The following is a 17,392-nucleotide window of genomic DNA, read 5'->3' on the forward strand; positions in this document are numbered from 1 at the left end:
GCATAATTCCTTACCAATGAAGTGATTTGACGACAATACATCAAAACAAAAATGTAAATCCTCCTACAAAAGAGAAGAAAAAATACCTATTAAAAGGAGAAAAGGACCTCTAATAGAAGAAGAAAAACACTATATTTTGAGAGGGAGAAAATTCCTCCTAAGACAGCAGGAGGTATTACAAACCTAAAAACAAACAAAAGTAAAGAAAAAAGACGAAAAAGAAAAAGATTGGGCTTTTCATTGGAGAAAACAGATGAAAGCCTCTCTAAATTTTAAATTTCAAAATGGAAGATAGGGTTTTAGAGAGAGACGAAAAGAGAAGGATTAGAGGTAAGGGTTTATACTTTTCATCACTTTGCATTTTTAAAATTACATCACTACATATATATATATATATATATATATATATATATATATATATTAAAAAATATCCCCTCCATGTTTAAATAAGTAATGTCTTTACTTTTTGCACTATTCATCTAATTTACTTTGACTAAACAAATTAAATACTATAATCTTTTTTAGTAACATGAACATGACCTATCGACCCAAACAAAAGTTATCTACATAAATTTTTTACACCCACTAAAGCAACAATGTACCCTAAATAGTTCTCTTTCTTTCCTCCCCAACTTGATTTGTTGTTTGGTTTGTATACCTTTTAACAAAAAGCATATGAACAATGAAGATGTAAATTGTCCAAAACCAAGTCATAAAGCTACGAGATCATGTGATCATCCCAAAGCTCGTAACCAACCATGTGATCCCAACCTTAAAGCTTAACTAACAAACAAATAGCCGAGCTACAATAATAATTTTTTTTTTTTTTTTTTTTTTTTTTTTTTTTTTTTTGAAATGGCATGTATTGAGAACACTTTTCATTAGAATGTAGCCTCACACAGGTCAACCCGACTTAATTTGTAGACAAGGTAGATATTTTAGAAGTAGGGGGAAGGTAAGAAAATCCTCATCTGATCACCACATTTAAAGTGTCCCAACTGAAAATTAATCACAAATCTTCATGTTTCCCAAATACTATATACCATCAGATAAAATGTTACTCTGTACTTGTTAATAGCTAAGCAACTGAAATTAATGGCCCCGAAATTCAAAATTACATCAAATGCGGATTAGTATAATTATTGGGTTTTGTATTGTACTCTTAATCTTAGTATCATGATAAAATTTTTAATTGGTAAAATCGTGTCTATCTCTAAGTCAATGAATTAAGAATCATTTCAGAAAGTTACACGAGATTATTATTGACACCCGCCTCTTAGCAAGAATAACTCCTTTACCAAGCATCATAGTCCTTTAATTTTTTCAAATTTAATCATCATCATCATCAAAACCTTAACAATATTATCCATCTTTTATCAATAACCCTTAACAAAAGTGCTTACATCATTTAACCTATTAATTAATCAACTACATAATTAGTAAATCTCTAAATTAAAGTATATAATTAATTTTGTAAAAAAAAAAAACACATATTAGGTCCACCTAAATTGTTGGGTTGCATGTGCACCACGTTGGCTGATGTGAGACGATGTACATAAACCAATCCATAAATGGTCATCATATTATGATGAAGCTGAATTCATTCATGGTCCTTAAGTTTTCTTAAAGCAGCAGTTTATCAAAAGCTTCTTTCATTAAAGTTAGCTAATGCTGACGGTATTTAGCCAGATTAAAGAATAAAGTTAAGGCCGCCAAAGTTTTAAAAACTTTTTTACTTTATTGTGTCTGTAAATTGTAATTAATTACTAATTGAACGAAAATCAAGTATATTCTTAGAATTACAATATCTAATAACGTTGAAAAAGAACATACTTTGGAACTTTTTGGTTTTACTTAATGGACTGTCATGGATTCCACGTCCTAAAAGTGAAGATACAAATTGATTCAAATCTAATTGGTACAAAAGAATTGCCTTTATATATATATTTAATTGAACATAATTTTATACAATACAATAATATATTACATTCGGAGCAAAATAATTATACTTTTGCCATCCCCTAAAAAAAGCAAAGATATTACATATAAGCTCTATCTTAAATACATAACCCCTACTTTAATTTTAATATATACACAAGTCTAGTCTTTCCAAATCTTAAAAAAGTCAATAATCAACATTACAATAAAGACCCAACTTATACAAGAATCAAACTGACTAAACCCATCAATAATTATCAATAATTTTATTCATACACCTGTTGTATACTAGACCGACTGAATAGATATATGTAACTTGAAAGTCAACTATGTAGTATGGTTGTTTGACTAGTGACTCAATGTGGGGTGAATCACACATCATACAAGAATAATAAAATAGAATTTAGGGGAGAAGAAATATGGATAAGGAAAAAAAATGAGACATCATAAAGTAAGTAAAGGTGCTTGACTGTTTTTAGAAGTTGAAAGTTTCATATCCAAAGCAAGACACCCATCATAATCGGGTTGTTATGGTTTAAAAGAACATGGGGTGTATTCTTCCAATTTTTGGTTGTATCTTGAAGACTTGAAGCTGTTTCCCTTGAGCTTGAAAAAAGTTGGTGAAAAGAACCAACTTTTTGAAGCCAATGAATTTGCAAATCTCCTGAAAATACTATCTTGTAATCTCTTGATCATCACATACTTTGTGTACCACCTTCTTGTCAAATGAGCCATCTTCAAATGTTAATATCCTGAATCTAAATTCTTGTTTCGACGCCCCTAAGTTGTATGTTGTAAATTCGCCATCCTAATTTCATTCGTAAATTTATGACCTAATATGGTACACGGGTACACGGCCTATATGATCGATCAATGAATTTGTTACAAGATAAATATTTACATAGTATTGCCTTAAACTAGCAAAGATGAACTAGTTATGTTGGTCTTCTCATTAGAGCTTGAAAACCCAGCAAATATACAAACATCCAATAGACCAAGCATTGATATCCTTTGCGTGTTGCCTGTTTAATTAAAATAAAATAGAACGTAGGCAGGTGATAAATGTGTCTTTTAGGAAAAAAAATTCAAGGTTAAATACAAACAAATATGATAAATTAGAAAAAATTGCATCACATTTCATCACCTTATCTACTATAATGATGTTTGTAACTACCAACTTAAATAACAATAATATTTATAAAAATTTAATTAGTGTGTCCATGCGTCATAACTACTTTGCCCCCATCATTTTTTTTATTGTATGATTATTTAGCATAATGAGCCACGGAATTGGTTGAGTTTTTGAATATATGGCCTTTCGTACACAAACTCTCATTTTCACCACTATTTATGAAGGACTTAACTGGTCTCGTTTATCCCTTTCTAATTGCACCATAACTTTCGATATTTAAATAATTAAATGTAACATAACTTTTAATGAAACTTTTTCTTTAAAGTTGAACCTCAAACCTACCCACTTATATATCGTTCCATTTTTCTCTATCTATATTTTCACCAACTTTCATCACCGGCTATGACATTTCCTTTTATAGAAAATAACAATTAACCAATAGGGGGACAAAGTAGTATAATGCACAAATTTAATCTTGTCAGGACTAATAGTAACTTGAAACATAAATTTCCTTAATATATGTCTCTAATAATGAATAAAAACATTATTATTATAATTATTCTAATCAAATATCAATAAAATTAAACATTTACCTTGGATGAGGCAGAAGATGTCAAAGAAATGGATGATGTAGAAGGTGTAGAAGTATGATCATGAGCAGCCAAAGAGGATAAACCAACATTATAAGCCATTGTACAATCTGGTTGAAATAACCCATAATGTCTTTCAGAGGTGGGACCAGGCTTCATATCTTCATTGAACAAAGCAAAAACATAAACTTCAAGCCTATTTTTAGGCCTTATTGGAGTTCCTTCATTAGCCATTTGCCTCTTTAACAAATTCTTGTTGTATGTTGCAGCATTCTGTACAGTGGCACCTGTTTCATTCGGGTCGCCCATAGACGGCCACCCGGTTTCGGAGACTCGTACGTCTAGCCCACCATAACCTAGTCGCCACATGGCGAAGATGACTGCATCAACTTGAGCGTATAGCATGTTGTCGTAATGGAGATTTGTGTTAGGGTCCATCATGCCGGGGTTTGGGTTGAATAAAACATAGTCGAGTTGGATCTTGGTTGGATCGTCCTTGTAGGCGAAATATGGGTATGCATTAACCCAAAAGGGTGACTTAGTATTGTGCAAGAACCGTAAAAATTGGGTGATGACCCCGGTTAATTCGGGTTTGAACGATCCGGCTGATGGCGGGTAGGACTCTGCTAGGACTCCAGCTGAGGTAGGGGAGAATACTTGGATGTTTGAGAGGCCGAGTTGAGCTAAGGCACCGTGTACACTAACCATTGCCGGTACAACGTAGTTGGTTAAGGATGTGTCCTCGTCCGTAAAAACTTCGTTACCAACCGATATACCGGTGATATTCGTAGCCGGATAGTAGGGTTTAATACGAGTAGTCACCCATTGAAGGGCTGCTTGGGGGCTCATAAGGGTGGCTAACTTTTCATTCTCCACGGTTACAATAAGTTCCACCCCCGAGTTGGCGAACGTCGTTAAGATTTGTGGGTTCGTGTCGTAGATTCTTGCCTTTGTTAGCCTCACTGAGGTCATTAGGGATAAAACTGTCGACGGTGGGGGTAGGTTGTTACCAACTTGTCCGTAGTTTATTCCCAAAGACTCAATAGATAATGCTGAAACAATTAACAACAAACAGTTGATTGGTTAATACTTACCTGACATCTAATAAAAGAAAAAAAATAACAAGAGTTGCATGATAGGGAAATAAAATTACCTAAAACGGACAAAGAGAAGAAAATCACATAAATGATACTTATTGTATAACCAAATAGCTTCATTTAATTAAAAATGAAATGAAAGAGAAAATTAGAGAGAGAAAAAAAAGATGGGTGATGTTAGAGGTAAAGGAGTGAGGGAAGGAAGGGAGAAAGTATAGAGGGGGAGGTGGAGTATATATAATAATGTGGGGGAGGAATTCTTTTCTTTGCTTGTTCAAAAATTTTGGACGTAAGAAGACAGAATAAGGGTTACACAAGAATTTTGGAGTTTAGTAGCTAGCTTGCCTTGACAATTTTGTTTTTCAGCGATTTATTACAATGGATTCAATTAGTCATGTTATGTTTTTAGTCCATCTTATTTCTCTATCAATTTATTTTCTTTAATTATACTCCTATGTTTATTTCATGCATGCATGCATTTTGGGTTTTGTGGTAAGTAATCAACGTGATGGGTTATAATATATGTATAGTATTCCAAATCTTTAATTTTATTTATGTCATAAATTACTTTTTTCAATAATGCTTATTTAATGTCTAATACTTCGTATTATGTACATAGTTATATTATAAGCTTCCTATGTGCTTCCTAGAATCTTATGATCATTTTTATTTGTCCTATTTGCCTTTTTACATACTTTTTGGAGCATTCTTTCAAAAAAATAAAATAAAAAAAATTAAAATTAATTTTTTTTTTTGGAGCAAGTCTTTGAGAATCAATATATTAACTTTGTATTATAAAAATATACCGTGCATTTTTTCTTACAAATGGCATTTTAAAATTATAAATTGAGATGAATCTAATAGGGTACCACATTACAATATTTATTCTTATATTTAACAATTATTTACTTTATTTATTTTACTTACAATATTTTTGTCGATGCACATCTTCAACTGTGCACATTTTTAAATATATTTTGTAAAACTTATATTTTCTAAAAAATTAACAAAATAGATATTGAGATAAATCTATCGAGATCCTATATCACAATATTATTTATTAACTAGATGAAGCCCGTGCAATGCACGGTTTATTTGATTTTTTTTTTTTTTTTTTTGTATTTATGAGCTAAAATTTGTTATATATTTAGATAAAATTCCTAATATTAAAAGATATTATTTAATATTTAATTAATTTAAACTTAAAAATCTCATTCGCCAATTTTGCTTACGTGGCATTTGAATTATTTAATTCTAAAAGAAATTAATAATCTCTTATTTAATTGGCTACTACTAAGATTTATAATCCTACATGGTGCGCCGAGAAAATAAAATCCTACGTGGCTCTCTAAAAACTCGGGAAAAAACTCCCCTTTATATATATATATTAGATTTTATACATCACAAAATATAATTGAAGTTAAGTATATGAATAATGTACGCAATTGAAATGTTACAAATGAGTAGAAAAATTAAAGAAAATATGAAGTATTATACATATAGTTTCTCACTAGTTAAAATAATAATTTTTAAAAAAAAAGACAAACAAAAAGAGACAGAAAAAGTATACAAGGTTTAGAGCGATACGAGTATGAACTTGTTCTTTTAAATTCCAGGTCGGAGAGGTGTTTGGGTTTAAAGACTTTAGTTAAAGGCGTAGATGGTTTACTTGTTGTAAAAGGAAAAGAAATCTCCCGAAATATTGTTAAAGGCTTAAAGCAATTGTTTAAGAATTTGAGGTCGATGGATTCATTATGTGCTTCTAACCTGTTCTCTTTGCATTGTATCAATTCAACAGTGCACGTGAGTGGATCACTTAAAAGAAGTTTTTTATTTTTTATCTTTTTTAACCACAAAAACTGAAAGAAGACAATTTTCAAATGGTTATAATAAAATTGTGGCCATTATAAGGATTTGTAATTAAGTAAACCAGAACCCTCTAATTAATTTCTCTTACCTAGTAGACTTAACAATATTAATTTCATATTTTCTCTCCTTCAATTTCTTTTACCTAGTGGACCCAACAATATCTACCGAGTGGGTCCACTCGTAAAATTCATCATATCTATCCATTTACTTTAAAATACGGTTATCAACAAAAAAAAAAAAAAAATTAAAAATTCAACTTTTAATACCTGAAAATTTGGTCGAAGAAATTTTTCCTTTTTTCATCTTTAATGTCAAAATTGATTGGTTTCTTGAAAATTATTTTTATTATCATCTTTTTGTTTTTTTTTTACAAGATCATCTTCTTATTTTTTTTCCTCCCTTTATCTGGTTTTCTTTAATGGATGATGATTCATTTTTTGATAAATTTGATACAAAAATTATGGGCCTTGTATGTAATATAAAATGCGTAAATAGATCTATTGTTGATAAAGTATAATGGAGATGGGAGAATCATTTGAACTTAATTAGAAATTGCAAAAGTATGCATCAATGGCAAAGTTCAGAATTTTTGCGTAATCAAGGAAACTGTTTTGTTTGTTTGTTTTTTTTTTTTCATTTCTTATTAAAAACGGTTTCCAATTGACTTTAGTCTTTTTGTTTTTTTTATTTTTTACTTTAGTTTCTCAATAAAAACTAAAGTTAATTGAATGACCGGAAAAGCTTGAACGTTAAAAATATAGGGCCAAGATTTCTCATCGTAGGGGATCCTTCTCCTTAAATGCCCACGATCCTTTAGGCCTAAGACTTTACACTAGTTAGGGTGTATTAGGATTTGAATTCCTAACTGTTTGGGGACCTTGAATTAGAATTGATTCTATCATCACGCTTTTTCGTAAAAAACATGTAGGAGTCGCCAATGAGTTTTAGGAAAACTCATAAACCTCGTTCATACCTTTCTCCAAGTAGAGTTCAAGGGATAATTAGCACGAATCGTAAGTTTACCCATGCCCAAATTGGTCTACGTGTACCAGAGATGAGTTCGGGAGCGAGCTAAGGGTACTAAAATATCGTTCATTTTAAAGAGGAATCGTTATTCTAGCCCTAGCTAGTGCGGCCTCTACTAGCTCTTCCTTTTTCACAATTTTATCACCAAACAACATATGCACTGGATACCTTAAAGCTAAGTTAGTTGATTTTATTTACACACGTTAATCTTGTAGGAATTACATTGCAAAAGTCGTTATTCTTATTTAATCAAATTCTTGAAAAGAACAAGAAATAAACAATATTCGCCTTGTCTTATGTGATAAAACAACAATTAATTATCAAATTCTAGTCTTGATTGACGAAAGACTACTATGTGAATTAATTAATTTAAAATTTGTTTAAAGGGATCAAACAACACTAATTAATCAATTAAAGTTATTTAAACAATAAAAGAAAAGTGATGTATCTAAGTGCACAGGAAACTAACCGTTCTTCTTTTATGCTAAATCTCCGTCTTATGCGTTTATGGGCTTTCTTTCTTCTTCGTATCTCCAAGAGCTTCAATAGATGGATTAGGGTTGAAGAGTGGTTGGGAAGAAAGAGGAAAAAGTAGTATGATAGTAAGAGGATTTGTGAGATTAGAGATTTCAGAATTTAGGGTTTAGAATTCTGATTTTTCTGTCCGTTTAGTGCTGAACGAAAACCCCTATTTATAGGCGCAGGAATATAGGTTTAGGGTTTTAGAGCCACGACGTCAGGTGGTGCACGCAACTCTTTGAGTTGCGCTGGGTGCCGCGTGCATCTCAATGAGTCGCGCCCGGCAGGCGCGCGCAATTCACTGAGTTGCGTTGGGATACGGCTTGCCTTATACGAAAACGCGTTTTTAAAACTTCCATAACTTTTGATTGTAAAGTTGGATTAAGGCGTGTGAGATATCATAGGAAATCTCTGAATGTCCACTTTTCAATGACGTTAGAATTAGGTTAAAATCTATTATGGATAAAAAGTTATGGTCGTTGGAGTGTAAGGGTGTCAGTTTAGGGCCTTATTTAGTGTTGATCATAACTTCTTCGTTTTAGCTCGGAATTTAATGTATGGTTGGTGCACCCGGTTAAAAAAAAAGGCGGAAAGAACATTAGGTGTATGAAAAAGAACATTTAGTTTCTTGAAAAAGAACATGTTTGTTTTTAACAAAGAACATGCATTACTAAAGAACATAAAGACATTACACAAAGAACATGATAAAAACTTTATTAAATTTCATGAAAAATAACACATTAACGTAAAAATTCTCTACCAAAGATTTCAGTTTCCCAAAAATAGTTTTTTCTCTCTCCAAAAATTTAACTTTCCATAATAATTTAATTTTTCTCTCTCTAAATTATTTTCAACTAAAAATAATTCAAGATTTCATTTTAAAATTAAATTTCAAAATTCAAAATTTAAAATAACATACAAGAACATAAGTTAAAGAACATGCGTTAAAGAACATAAGTTAAAGAACATACATTAAAGAATTCATTACCTTAAAGAGCATACGAGCCATTTTTCAAAAAAAAAAAATAAAAATAAAAAATACGAGCCAAGTTCAAAGAATATACGAACCAAAAATAACATATTTTGTATTATTGAAAAACATGTTATCAAACATGTATATGTTTGTCAAACACAAACATGTTCTTTTGTCAAACACAAGATGTTCTTTTTCAAACACTAGTATGCATGTTCTTTTTCAAACACTAGCATGTTCTTTTTCCAACGCTAGTATGTTCTTTTTTTTTTTCCCATGTTCTTTAAAATATACCTAATGTTCTTTCCGAGTGCATCATGCGCATGGTGCACCCGGGTGCACTATACTATTTTCACTCGGAATTGGGCTTATAATATACCATTGAAAAACTCTTTGAAAGGGCTATCCATCTGTATAGTCTATGCACGGAAATTTGATGGTTGGTTTATCTTTTTGGCTCGGTTTTCAACAATGTAAGATCCGTTGGATCCAATCATTGCATTTGACGCATTTGGGTTCGTTAAATCAAGTTTAAACATGTATGGACACGTTTTAGGACTAATTATTAATCGAACAAGGCTTTAAGATAACTTGGTCTCAAATTTGGGTTTTAACTTACTTCATAATTCTTTTCGTAGTCCACAAACACTTCAACTTTGATCTAGCCTGAACAACGAGCGGGTTTTTGTAACATTATCACACTTCCTTTCGGGACAACAGGCCAAAAGTAGGTGTCTACAGTTAGCCCCCACTTTGATCAAGTCTAGAATAGACGATGCTCAAAGTAGTCAAGGAAATTAATCCGAGACTCATTCTGCGAAGCCCCTAAGAATAAAGAATCTTTCAGAAATATTTAAGGATGTCGAAACGATCCTTGATTTTCTAAGTGTTAGAAACAAATATCTATTAAGGCTAGAAAAAGTTAGTTCTAATCTTAACGCGCTAAAGAATCTAGATTGATCCTTTGCAATTGTAGAAAACTTTTACAAGTAAAGGTGTTCTAGGTGATGTCTAGTTATGAGAAGAGATCGGTGTAAAAATAAAGGGGATGATATCCTCTCAGTCATGTCATTGTTGGTCTAAAGTCCCTCGATATATCATTGAAACTTTAGCCTGATTTTAACAAGGCATAAAGATGATAAAATGGGTGTTTCAATTCGGCTTTCGCAGCTTAACATGTGAATAAAATTCTTGACAATTCGCTCGTCAAAACGCAGTACTCGGTGTCCACAAGATAGAAATACATGTCTCAGGACTGAAGGCATATATCCAAATCCAGTGAGAGAGAAGAAAATCGGCAACTCTCTCTGCAGTTTTGTCCATAAGATGAGAACACGTGTCTCAGGACTGAGGGCACGTTCCTACATAGGTGCGACTTCGTTCGTTGCTCTTTATGCAGAGGGTGGACGACACCCTAACTGTCCGGCAAGTTAATAAGCTCACTAATTGCTGTATTTTCTTTCTTTATAACATGGAGTGGACGACATCCCTAACTGTCTGGTAAGCAAGTAAGCTCACTAACTACCGTATTTGCTTCCAATCGGGAACGTGCCTTATCCCTGATGGTTCGGCGTGTCAGTCGACTCGTTTAGCTAACGCCTAAGTAAAGAATTCTACCTTTTAGGTACGAGAGGTTGATCACGTAGAGCTGGGAAGAAGTGAAATTTTACGCAACACCTACGCCATACATTTTTATGCCGCATGAGCGTCGTCCTTTTTGATGTGGACGGCAAAAAGAAAGACAACAACGTGACATTTCTAAAGCCAATACAATATAATGACAAAAACCTGTCTATGGGAGCTTTTACGTAAAGCACCACTACGGAACGTCTTAAGACACGCTTACGAAAAACGTCCAATACGTATGCTTAGGGAAGGCACAAAGCACGGTGTGCATGCAGGATGATGCAAAAAACTATCAAAGAAGAAAAGAAATTACTGGATGCAAAGCAATTTTAAAAGATTTCGATAATTCGCACGTCATTACGTCTTACAACGTACAAAACCGCAACAAATTTCATGCGAAGTTGTAAAGTATTGATCCTGTATGAGCATGTCAAGCATATATGTGTTTTTTTGTTCATTCTAATTTTGAATTTGTGCTTGAACTTTATTTCTATTTTTTGCTCACACAGACTATACTTGTTAATTTTATGTAAATTGAAGTGTTTAGAACAACAATTATGCATTAAAATTATAAATGAAATTTTGAACTTTGATAATAACATGAATTTGTTCTTGCGACTCATGTTTTTTTTTTCATGCGTAAGTTGCAAAATTGGTTTTATCAATGATAAACGTAACGGATGGTTATTATTTTTCACTTATAAAACTGTAATTTCAAGATTTGCACAAAACTAGTGAGTTTAGGAATTTCTTGAAGACATCATCGAACTGGTGTAGCTTGGTTATATTTCGGGCTTGTAAGCCCCCATTATATATTTTCTAATGTTGTAGGCCCCAGTGTTGGCTGACTTCAATGGTTTGCTTATTGTTAATAATTGGACCCTTTCATGTTGCTTAAAATGGGTCTAAAAATCCTGTGTTTCTTCTTATTATGATAACAACTAGGATCTTGGAAACGATTAAAATAGTGTGTTTAAATCGTTTTTGACCATTCATAGTTTTAACAAAGGAAATTTGCTAAGTCTAGTAATATTGGTCATTCATTAGAACAAGCAAGAAGAAAAATGAAATGTTGTTCAAATTTTCGTCTATTCTTGTTACTTTTGAATTTTTTCTTTTGAGTTCAAATTTTCACTGTTTTGAAGCTCGAGGAAATAGATGTTATCCTCCTTGCGAAATTCCAATGTGTGCAACAATGGAGAATAATTTAAAATGATGACTCCTTAATTTAGAATTTAGGAGTCTTTTGTTTACATTCTAACTCATGAAATTGTTTGTCTTATGTTAATAAAGTGTCTTGATACAATTTTCATGATGAATGATTGAGTACTAAGCTTTCGTACGAGCAAGTATTTTTTTTATGTATCATGAATTTGTGTCTTTGCTCTATACTAGTCATACTCTGTAATCTCTAGAGAAAATTGAAGTATTGAAACAACAATTATGCACTAAGATTAGTTCTTGAAGTTGAACTTGAAAATGACTCGAATATGTAACTTGTTTCATGGCCAAGTTCAATTGCAAACTTAGTTTTCAAAGGAACAAAATGATTATTAAATCATTGTGATGCATTTAAAAATTGTATGGCTCGAGATCTACGTAAACTATGTGGTTGATTATTTGCATTATTTTCTGCATATTTTAGTCCCCTTAAAGCACACTTACCTGGTCGTATTTGATACTTAAAGGTTGATTTATTTTCACATAATTGCAAACTAATTGCTTTTTAGTCTGAAATTTTTTGTCTTGAGGCTTCCTAAGTGTTAAAGATTTAATCTTTAATTGTGATAAGTGATTGAAACATTAAAAACCACTAATTCCATGTTATTTGTGTTAAACTTTGTAGTTTTAATCATTTTGAATTGATTGGAAACATAAAGTTTCAATTTTTGTGATAGAAATTTGGTTATCTTCATGTTGGAAGATATAATTTTCAAGGATTCACAAAATTTAGATGTTGGAATTTTCATTTGAACATTAAAGTTCATATTTTTCCAACTTCCCCTTACTTTGTCAAATTCTCAAGTTTAATTTAAATTGATTAAATTAAAAGTGATAAGTTGCCTCAATTTTGTTATTGCACCAAACTAAACCAATTTAATTAAGAATGGTTCTTGGAACTATTTTGGTTAGTTGCACTTTGAAATTTTATTAAGTTGGACTTGTTTAAATTTTTCATTTTTTTGCTCATTAAATTAGTTCTAAAATTAATTTAGAATTAATAAATTATGTCTCACAAAATGGGATCAAAATCCTGAGGCCATGGCACGCAAAACGAGGCAAAAACCACACTTGGCTAGTCGGGCTGCATAGCAGCCCGCATGTGGCTGCCCCGCCTTGATGCGGCCATGTGCGCGGCAGCAACACACGGCCACAGCAGCCACGCAACAGCAGCCTTGGATGTGCGTGCGTGTGTGTGCGGCAGTGGCAGCAGCTCAAGGCTGCTTGCCGCGGTCGTGTGTGCGGAGCATTTGTGTGTATGTGTGCTTGGTGCGGTGAGGCAAATGGCCGTAGTGTGCTTGGCTTGCACAAGCCGCAATTATACGAGTTTCTTTGGCAAAACGCTTAAAGCGAAAGCCACTTGAAGTGCGGCTGGCTTAATATTGCTTACTTTGTCGTTTTATTTATTTTAATTAATTTTGTTTATTTTAATAAAAAATTTGGGAGGCTAGGCCTTGATTTTGAGCGGCATTGGCAAAATTTTATTTTGACAAGTTTGGGTGCTACCGCTTAATTAATCGGATTAATTAAGGGAAATGCGGGATTTAGTGGGAGCTTCAATTATTAATGACGTCAATTACATAATCGGTGAAACAACTTTGACTAGCTTTAATTAGGCGTGTTAATCGGATTAACAACCTAGATTAGTTACTAGTGTGCATGGGCCATTCACAAGTAGTGAATGGATGAATGGAATGTATATTCTCTCTCTCACAGGTTTTATGAAATGGAAACTAGTTGGACCCGATTAGGATAGAAAATACGGACTACGTGCCGTTATGTATTTTTGTAAATCTAAATACGGTCTACGCACCGTTGTGTTTTTTGTACCTTAATATTTAGATTATTCCTAGTCGTAGACACTAGTATTTGCATAGTTTGGTTATGTCTTGGAGGTGGAGCTTCTTGGAAGATAAAGCCTTGAATTGCAAGTGAAGACCTTTTGAAGATTTGAAGAATTCAAGGGGTCATGCTAGTTGCCAATATGCATCTATAATTTCGCTTCATATTTTATGCTTATATACATGTGAATTATTCGTTAGATGCATGTTTAGGTTTTGTTTATGTTGCGATGATTAGTTACGTTCACTTAAATCAACCAACATAGAAATCCTAGGTCCCTAATAATATTGAATCAAATTTGTCTTTCCAAAACAACACTTACTAACCGAAAGAGGGTGATGGTAGGCTGCGCCAAAGCGAGGTGTCATCACTACTCCAAGGCTCATAAGGCACACTAGGTGTGCATGTTGGTTTTGGTTGAACTCATCGGTATGAGTGAGGAGTCCTCACATACCGTGGCAAAAGAGATACATCGTCAAAGATGCATTAGATGCGACGATTATCTAACCAAGAGTGGCTTAGAGACATTAGCAAGGCAATGCTTACCTTAGAAGATTGAGTGTTAAGACAAGCCAAAGCATGCTTAACCACTCTTTGTTTCTTCGGATCTTGGAATCGCCTTATTTTCACAAAATAGGGACACTTTTACGTGTAAAGAAGACATTAAATAAGTATTGAAAATTTGCATGAATAAAATTCAATCTTATTTAAGTAATTCTGAATGGTTTTTTCATTAAAATTCTTTCAATTGTAGAATCATGTCTTCAACCTCAAACAACCAGTTTTCATTACGCTCAATTCTCGACAAGGAGAAGTTGAGTGGTACCAATTTCCTTGATTGGCAAAGGAATTTGCGCATCGTTCTTATGCAAGAACAGAACGAGTATTTCCTTGATGAGGAAATGCCCGAGGCACCCAATGATGAGGTAACTCAAGCGGCCCTTAACCGATGGCAAGTGGCCAATCGGGATGTCAAGTGCGTAATGCTAGCCACTATGTCTCCTCAACTTCAGAAAACCTTCTTCGAGAAGGAATCGGCCTATGAGATCATTTCTGAGTTACAGAATATGTTTCAAGAGCAGGCTCGAACTGAAAGGTTTGAAACCCAAAGGCAGATCCTTGAGACTAAGCTCAAGAAAGGAGAGCCAGTCAGCCCACATGTGCTCAAAATGATTGGAATATTTAAGAACATGGGAAGGCTTGATGCGGGGTATTCCACTGAAATGGCTATTGACATCATTCTCCATTCCCTTCACAAAGGCTATGACCAGTTCAAGATGAACTACAATATGCATAGCATTGAGAAAACCCTCACCGAGCTTCATGGGATGTTGAAGCAGGCGGAGTAGACGCTCAAGGATGAGGGAAAGCATGATATGCTAATGATTAAGAAGGGCAAGCCATTCAAAAGGGTGGGCAAAAAGAAGAAAGGCTTCAAGGGGAAAGGAAGGAAGAAATTTCCGCCTAAGCCGAAAGCTACCAAAGACAACAAGGAGAAGAAGGTAGCATCTTCTAAGTCTGATTCCGAATGCTTCTATTGTAAGAAGAAGGGACATTGGAAGAGAGACTGCCTCAAGTTCAAGGAAGATAAGAAGAACGGAATCATTGCTTCTACATCAGGTATTTACGTTATAGACTTTAACTTCACTAGCTTGGCTTCATGGGTATTAGATACCGGATGTGGCTCACACCTTTGTTCCGATTCACAGGCACTAAGGAACACTAGGAGGCTAGCGAAGGGAGAGATCGAGCTCCGGGTAGGAAATAGAGCGAGGATTGGTGTTATATCCGTAGGATCTCTTAGTTTATCTTTGCCCACGGGGCTAGTTTTGGAACTTGACAATGTTTATTGTGTTTCCAACATTACCAAAAACATCATTTCAATTTCGGCGTTGGACGCTAAAGGTTTTGAATTTCGAGTTAAAGACCAATCATGTTCATTTTATCTCGATAATGTTTTATATGGTACGACACATTCAGAAAATGGTCTTTATGTGTTATCTCTAGAGAAAGAAATTTATAACGTAAATAATCCCGCAAAGAAAGCTAAGACTACACAGTCTAGTCAAACTTACTTGTGGCATTGTCGTCTTGGCCACATTAACATCAAACGCATCAAGAAGCTTCTTCAAAAAGGTATTCTTGACTTATTTTATTTAGAATCCTTTGAGAATTGCGAAGGATTTTTATTAGGCAAGATGATAAAGCAACCATTCTCCAAGTTAGGAGAAAGGGCCGGTGACTTGTTGGGACTAATACACACCGATGTATGTGGGCCAATGAGTACACCCGCAAGTAGTGGTTATCGGTATTTCATAACCTTCACGGACAACTATAGTAGATATGGTTATGTCTATCTAATGTCGCACAAATCTGAATCATTTGATAAATTCAAAGAATTTCATAAAGAAGTTGAAAACCAACTTGGCAAGAAAATCAAAGCGCTTTGATCGGATCGAGGTGGAGAATATTTGAGCCAAGAATTCGATGACCATCTGAAAGAACATGGGATACTTTCAGAGTTGACACCTCCGGGAACTCCTCAATGGAATGGAGTATCCGAAAGGAGGAATCGAACCCTGCTAGACATGGTCCAATCGACTATGGGTCTTAGTGAACTTCCAATCTCTTTCTGGGGACATGCACTTTTAACTGCGGCACTTACACTGAATCGTGCTCCGTTAAAGTAGTGGAAAAGACTCCATATGAATTATGGAAAAATATACCTCCAAGGTTGTCTTTTCTCAAGATTTGGGGATGCGAAGCATATGTCAAGAAACTCATTTCTGACAAACTTCATCCGAAATCTGACAAGGTTTACTTTGTGGGTTATCCAAAAGAAACCAAAGGGTATTACTTCTACAACAAATCCGAGAACAAAGTGTTTGTTGCTCGTGATAGTGTCCTTTTGGAGAAGGAGCATCTCTTCAAAATGAAAAGTGGGAGGAAAATCGAACTCGACGAAGTTTGAGAGGAAGAGCAACAAGGACAAGTTGAGAATCAAAGTGCTCACGATGTATCTGTTGAAATTGGTCAAAGTCAAAATATGCAAAGTCAAACCGACAATGCAAATGCTCAGTCATTACCCTACGTATGTCAACTCGGCCAAGATCTCAACCTGACAGATATCTCGGTGTTTATTAACTGAAGATTAGTACATCTTAGTAATGGATGGAGATGAGCCGACAACCTACAAGAAAGCTATGAAGAGCCCCGACTCTGCAAAATGGCAAGAGGCCATGAAATCCGAAATGGACTCCATGTTTGAAAATCAAGTATGGGACTTGGTTGATTTACCCGAAGGTTACACACCTATCGGATGTAAATGGATTTTTAAGTTGAAAATCGACAAAGATGGAAATGTATTCATTTACAAAGCAAGGCTGGTAGCAAAAGGTTACAGGCAAATTCACGGCGTTGATTATGATGAAATCTTTTCTCCAGTTGTAATGCTTAATTCCGTTTGGATTCTTCTAGCGATTGCTGCATATTAAAATTATGAAATATGGCAGATAGACGTCAAAACCGCATTCCTCAATGGAATTCCGGAAGAAACTGT

The 17,392-nt window shown here is 34.0% G+C and overlaps 1 protein-coding gene across 1 annotated transcript; it reads right to left on the reverse strand.

Annotated features, from left to right (window-relative positions):
• Positions 1-1,928: 1,928 nt before the first annotated feature.
• On the reverse strand, positions 1,929-5,224 carry LOC110710484 (glucan endo-1,3-beta-glucosidase 11-like). Its single transcript, XM_021888832.1, has 3 exons — positions 4,814-5,224; positions 3,664-4,712; positions 1,929-2,960 (listed from the first exon to the last, which is right to left on the reverse strand). Exons 1-3 carry the CDS (start codon positions 4,875-4,877, stop codon positions 2,874-2,876), a joined length of 1,200 nt encoding a protein of 399 aa, XP_021744524.1. The 5' UTR covers positions 4,878-5,224; the 3' UTR covers positions 1,929-2,873.
• Between the last annotated feature and the right edge of the window lie 12,168 nt (positions 5,225-17,392).

Source organism: Chenopodium quinoa, unplaced genomic scaffold, assembly GCF_001683475.1.
Source record: "Chenopodium quinoa cultivar QQ74 unplaced genomic scaffold, ASM168347v1, whole genome shotgun sequence".
Taxonomy (NCBI): domain Eukaryota; kingdom Viridiplantae; phylum Streptophyta; class Magnoliopsida; order Caryophyllales; family Amaranthaceae; genus Chenopodium; species Chenopodium quinoa.

Excerpts from the sequence above, each read along its gene's own strand:
- LOC110710484 (XM_021888832.1), bottom strand. The coding sequence starts at position 4,877 with ATGAAGCTATTTGGTTATACAATAAGTATCATTTATGTGATTTTCTTC. Across the intron at positions 4,713-4,813 it reads CTTCTCTTTGTCCGTTTTAG|CATTATCTATTGAGTCTTTG; the intron begins GTAATTTTATTT and ends TAATTGTTTCAG. Across the intron at positions 2,961-3,663 it reads CATCTTCTGCCTCATCCAAG|GCAACACGCAAAGGATATCA; the intron begins GTAAATGTTTAA and ends TTAATTAAACAG.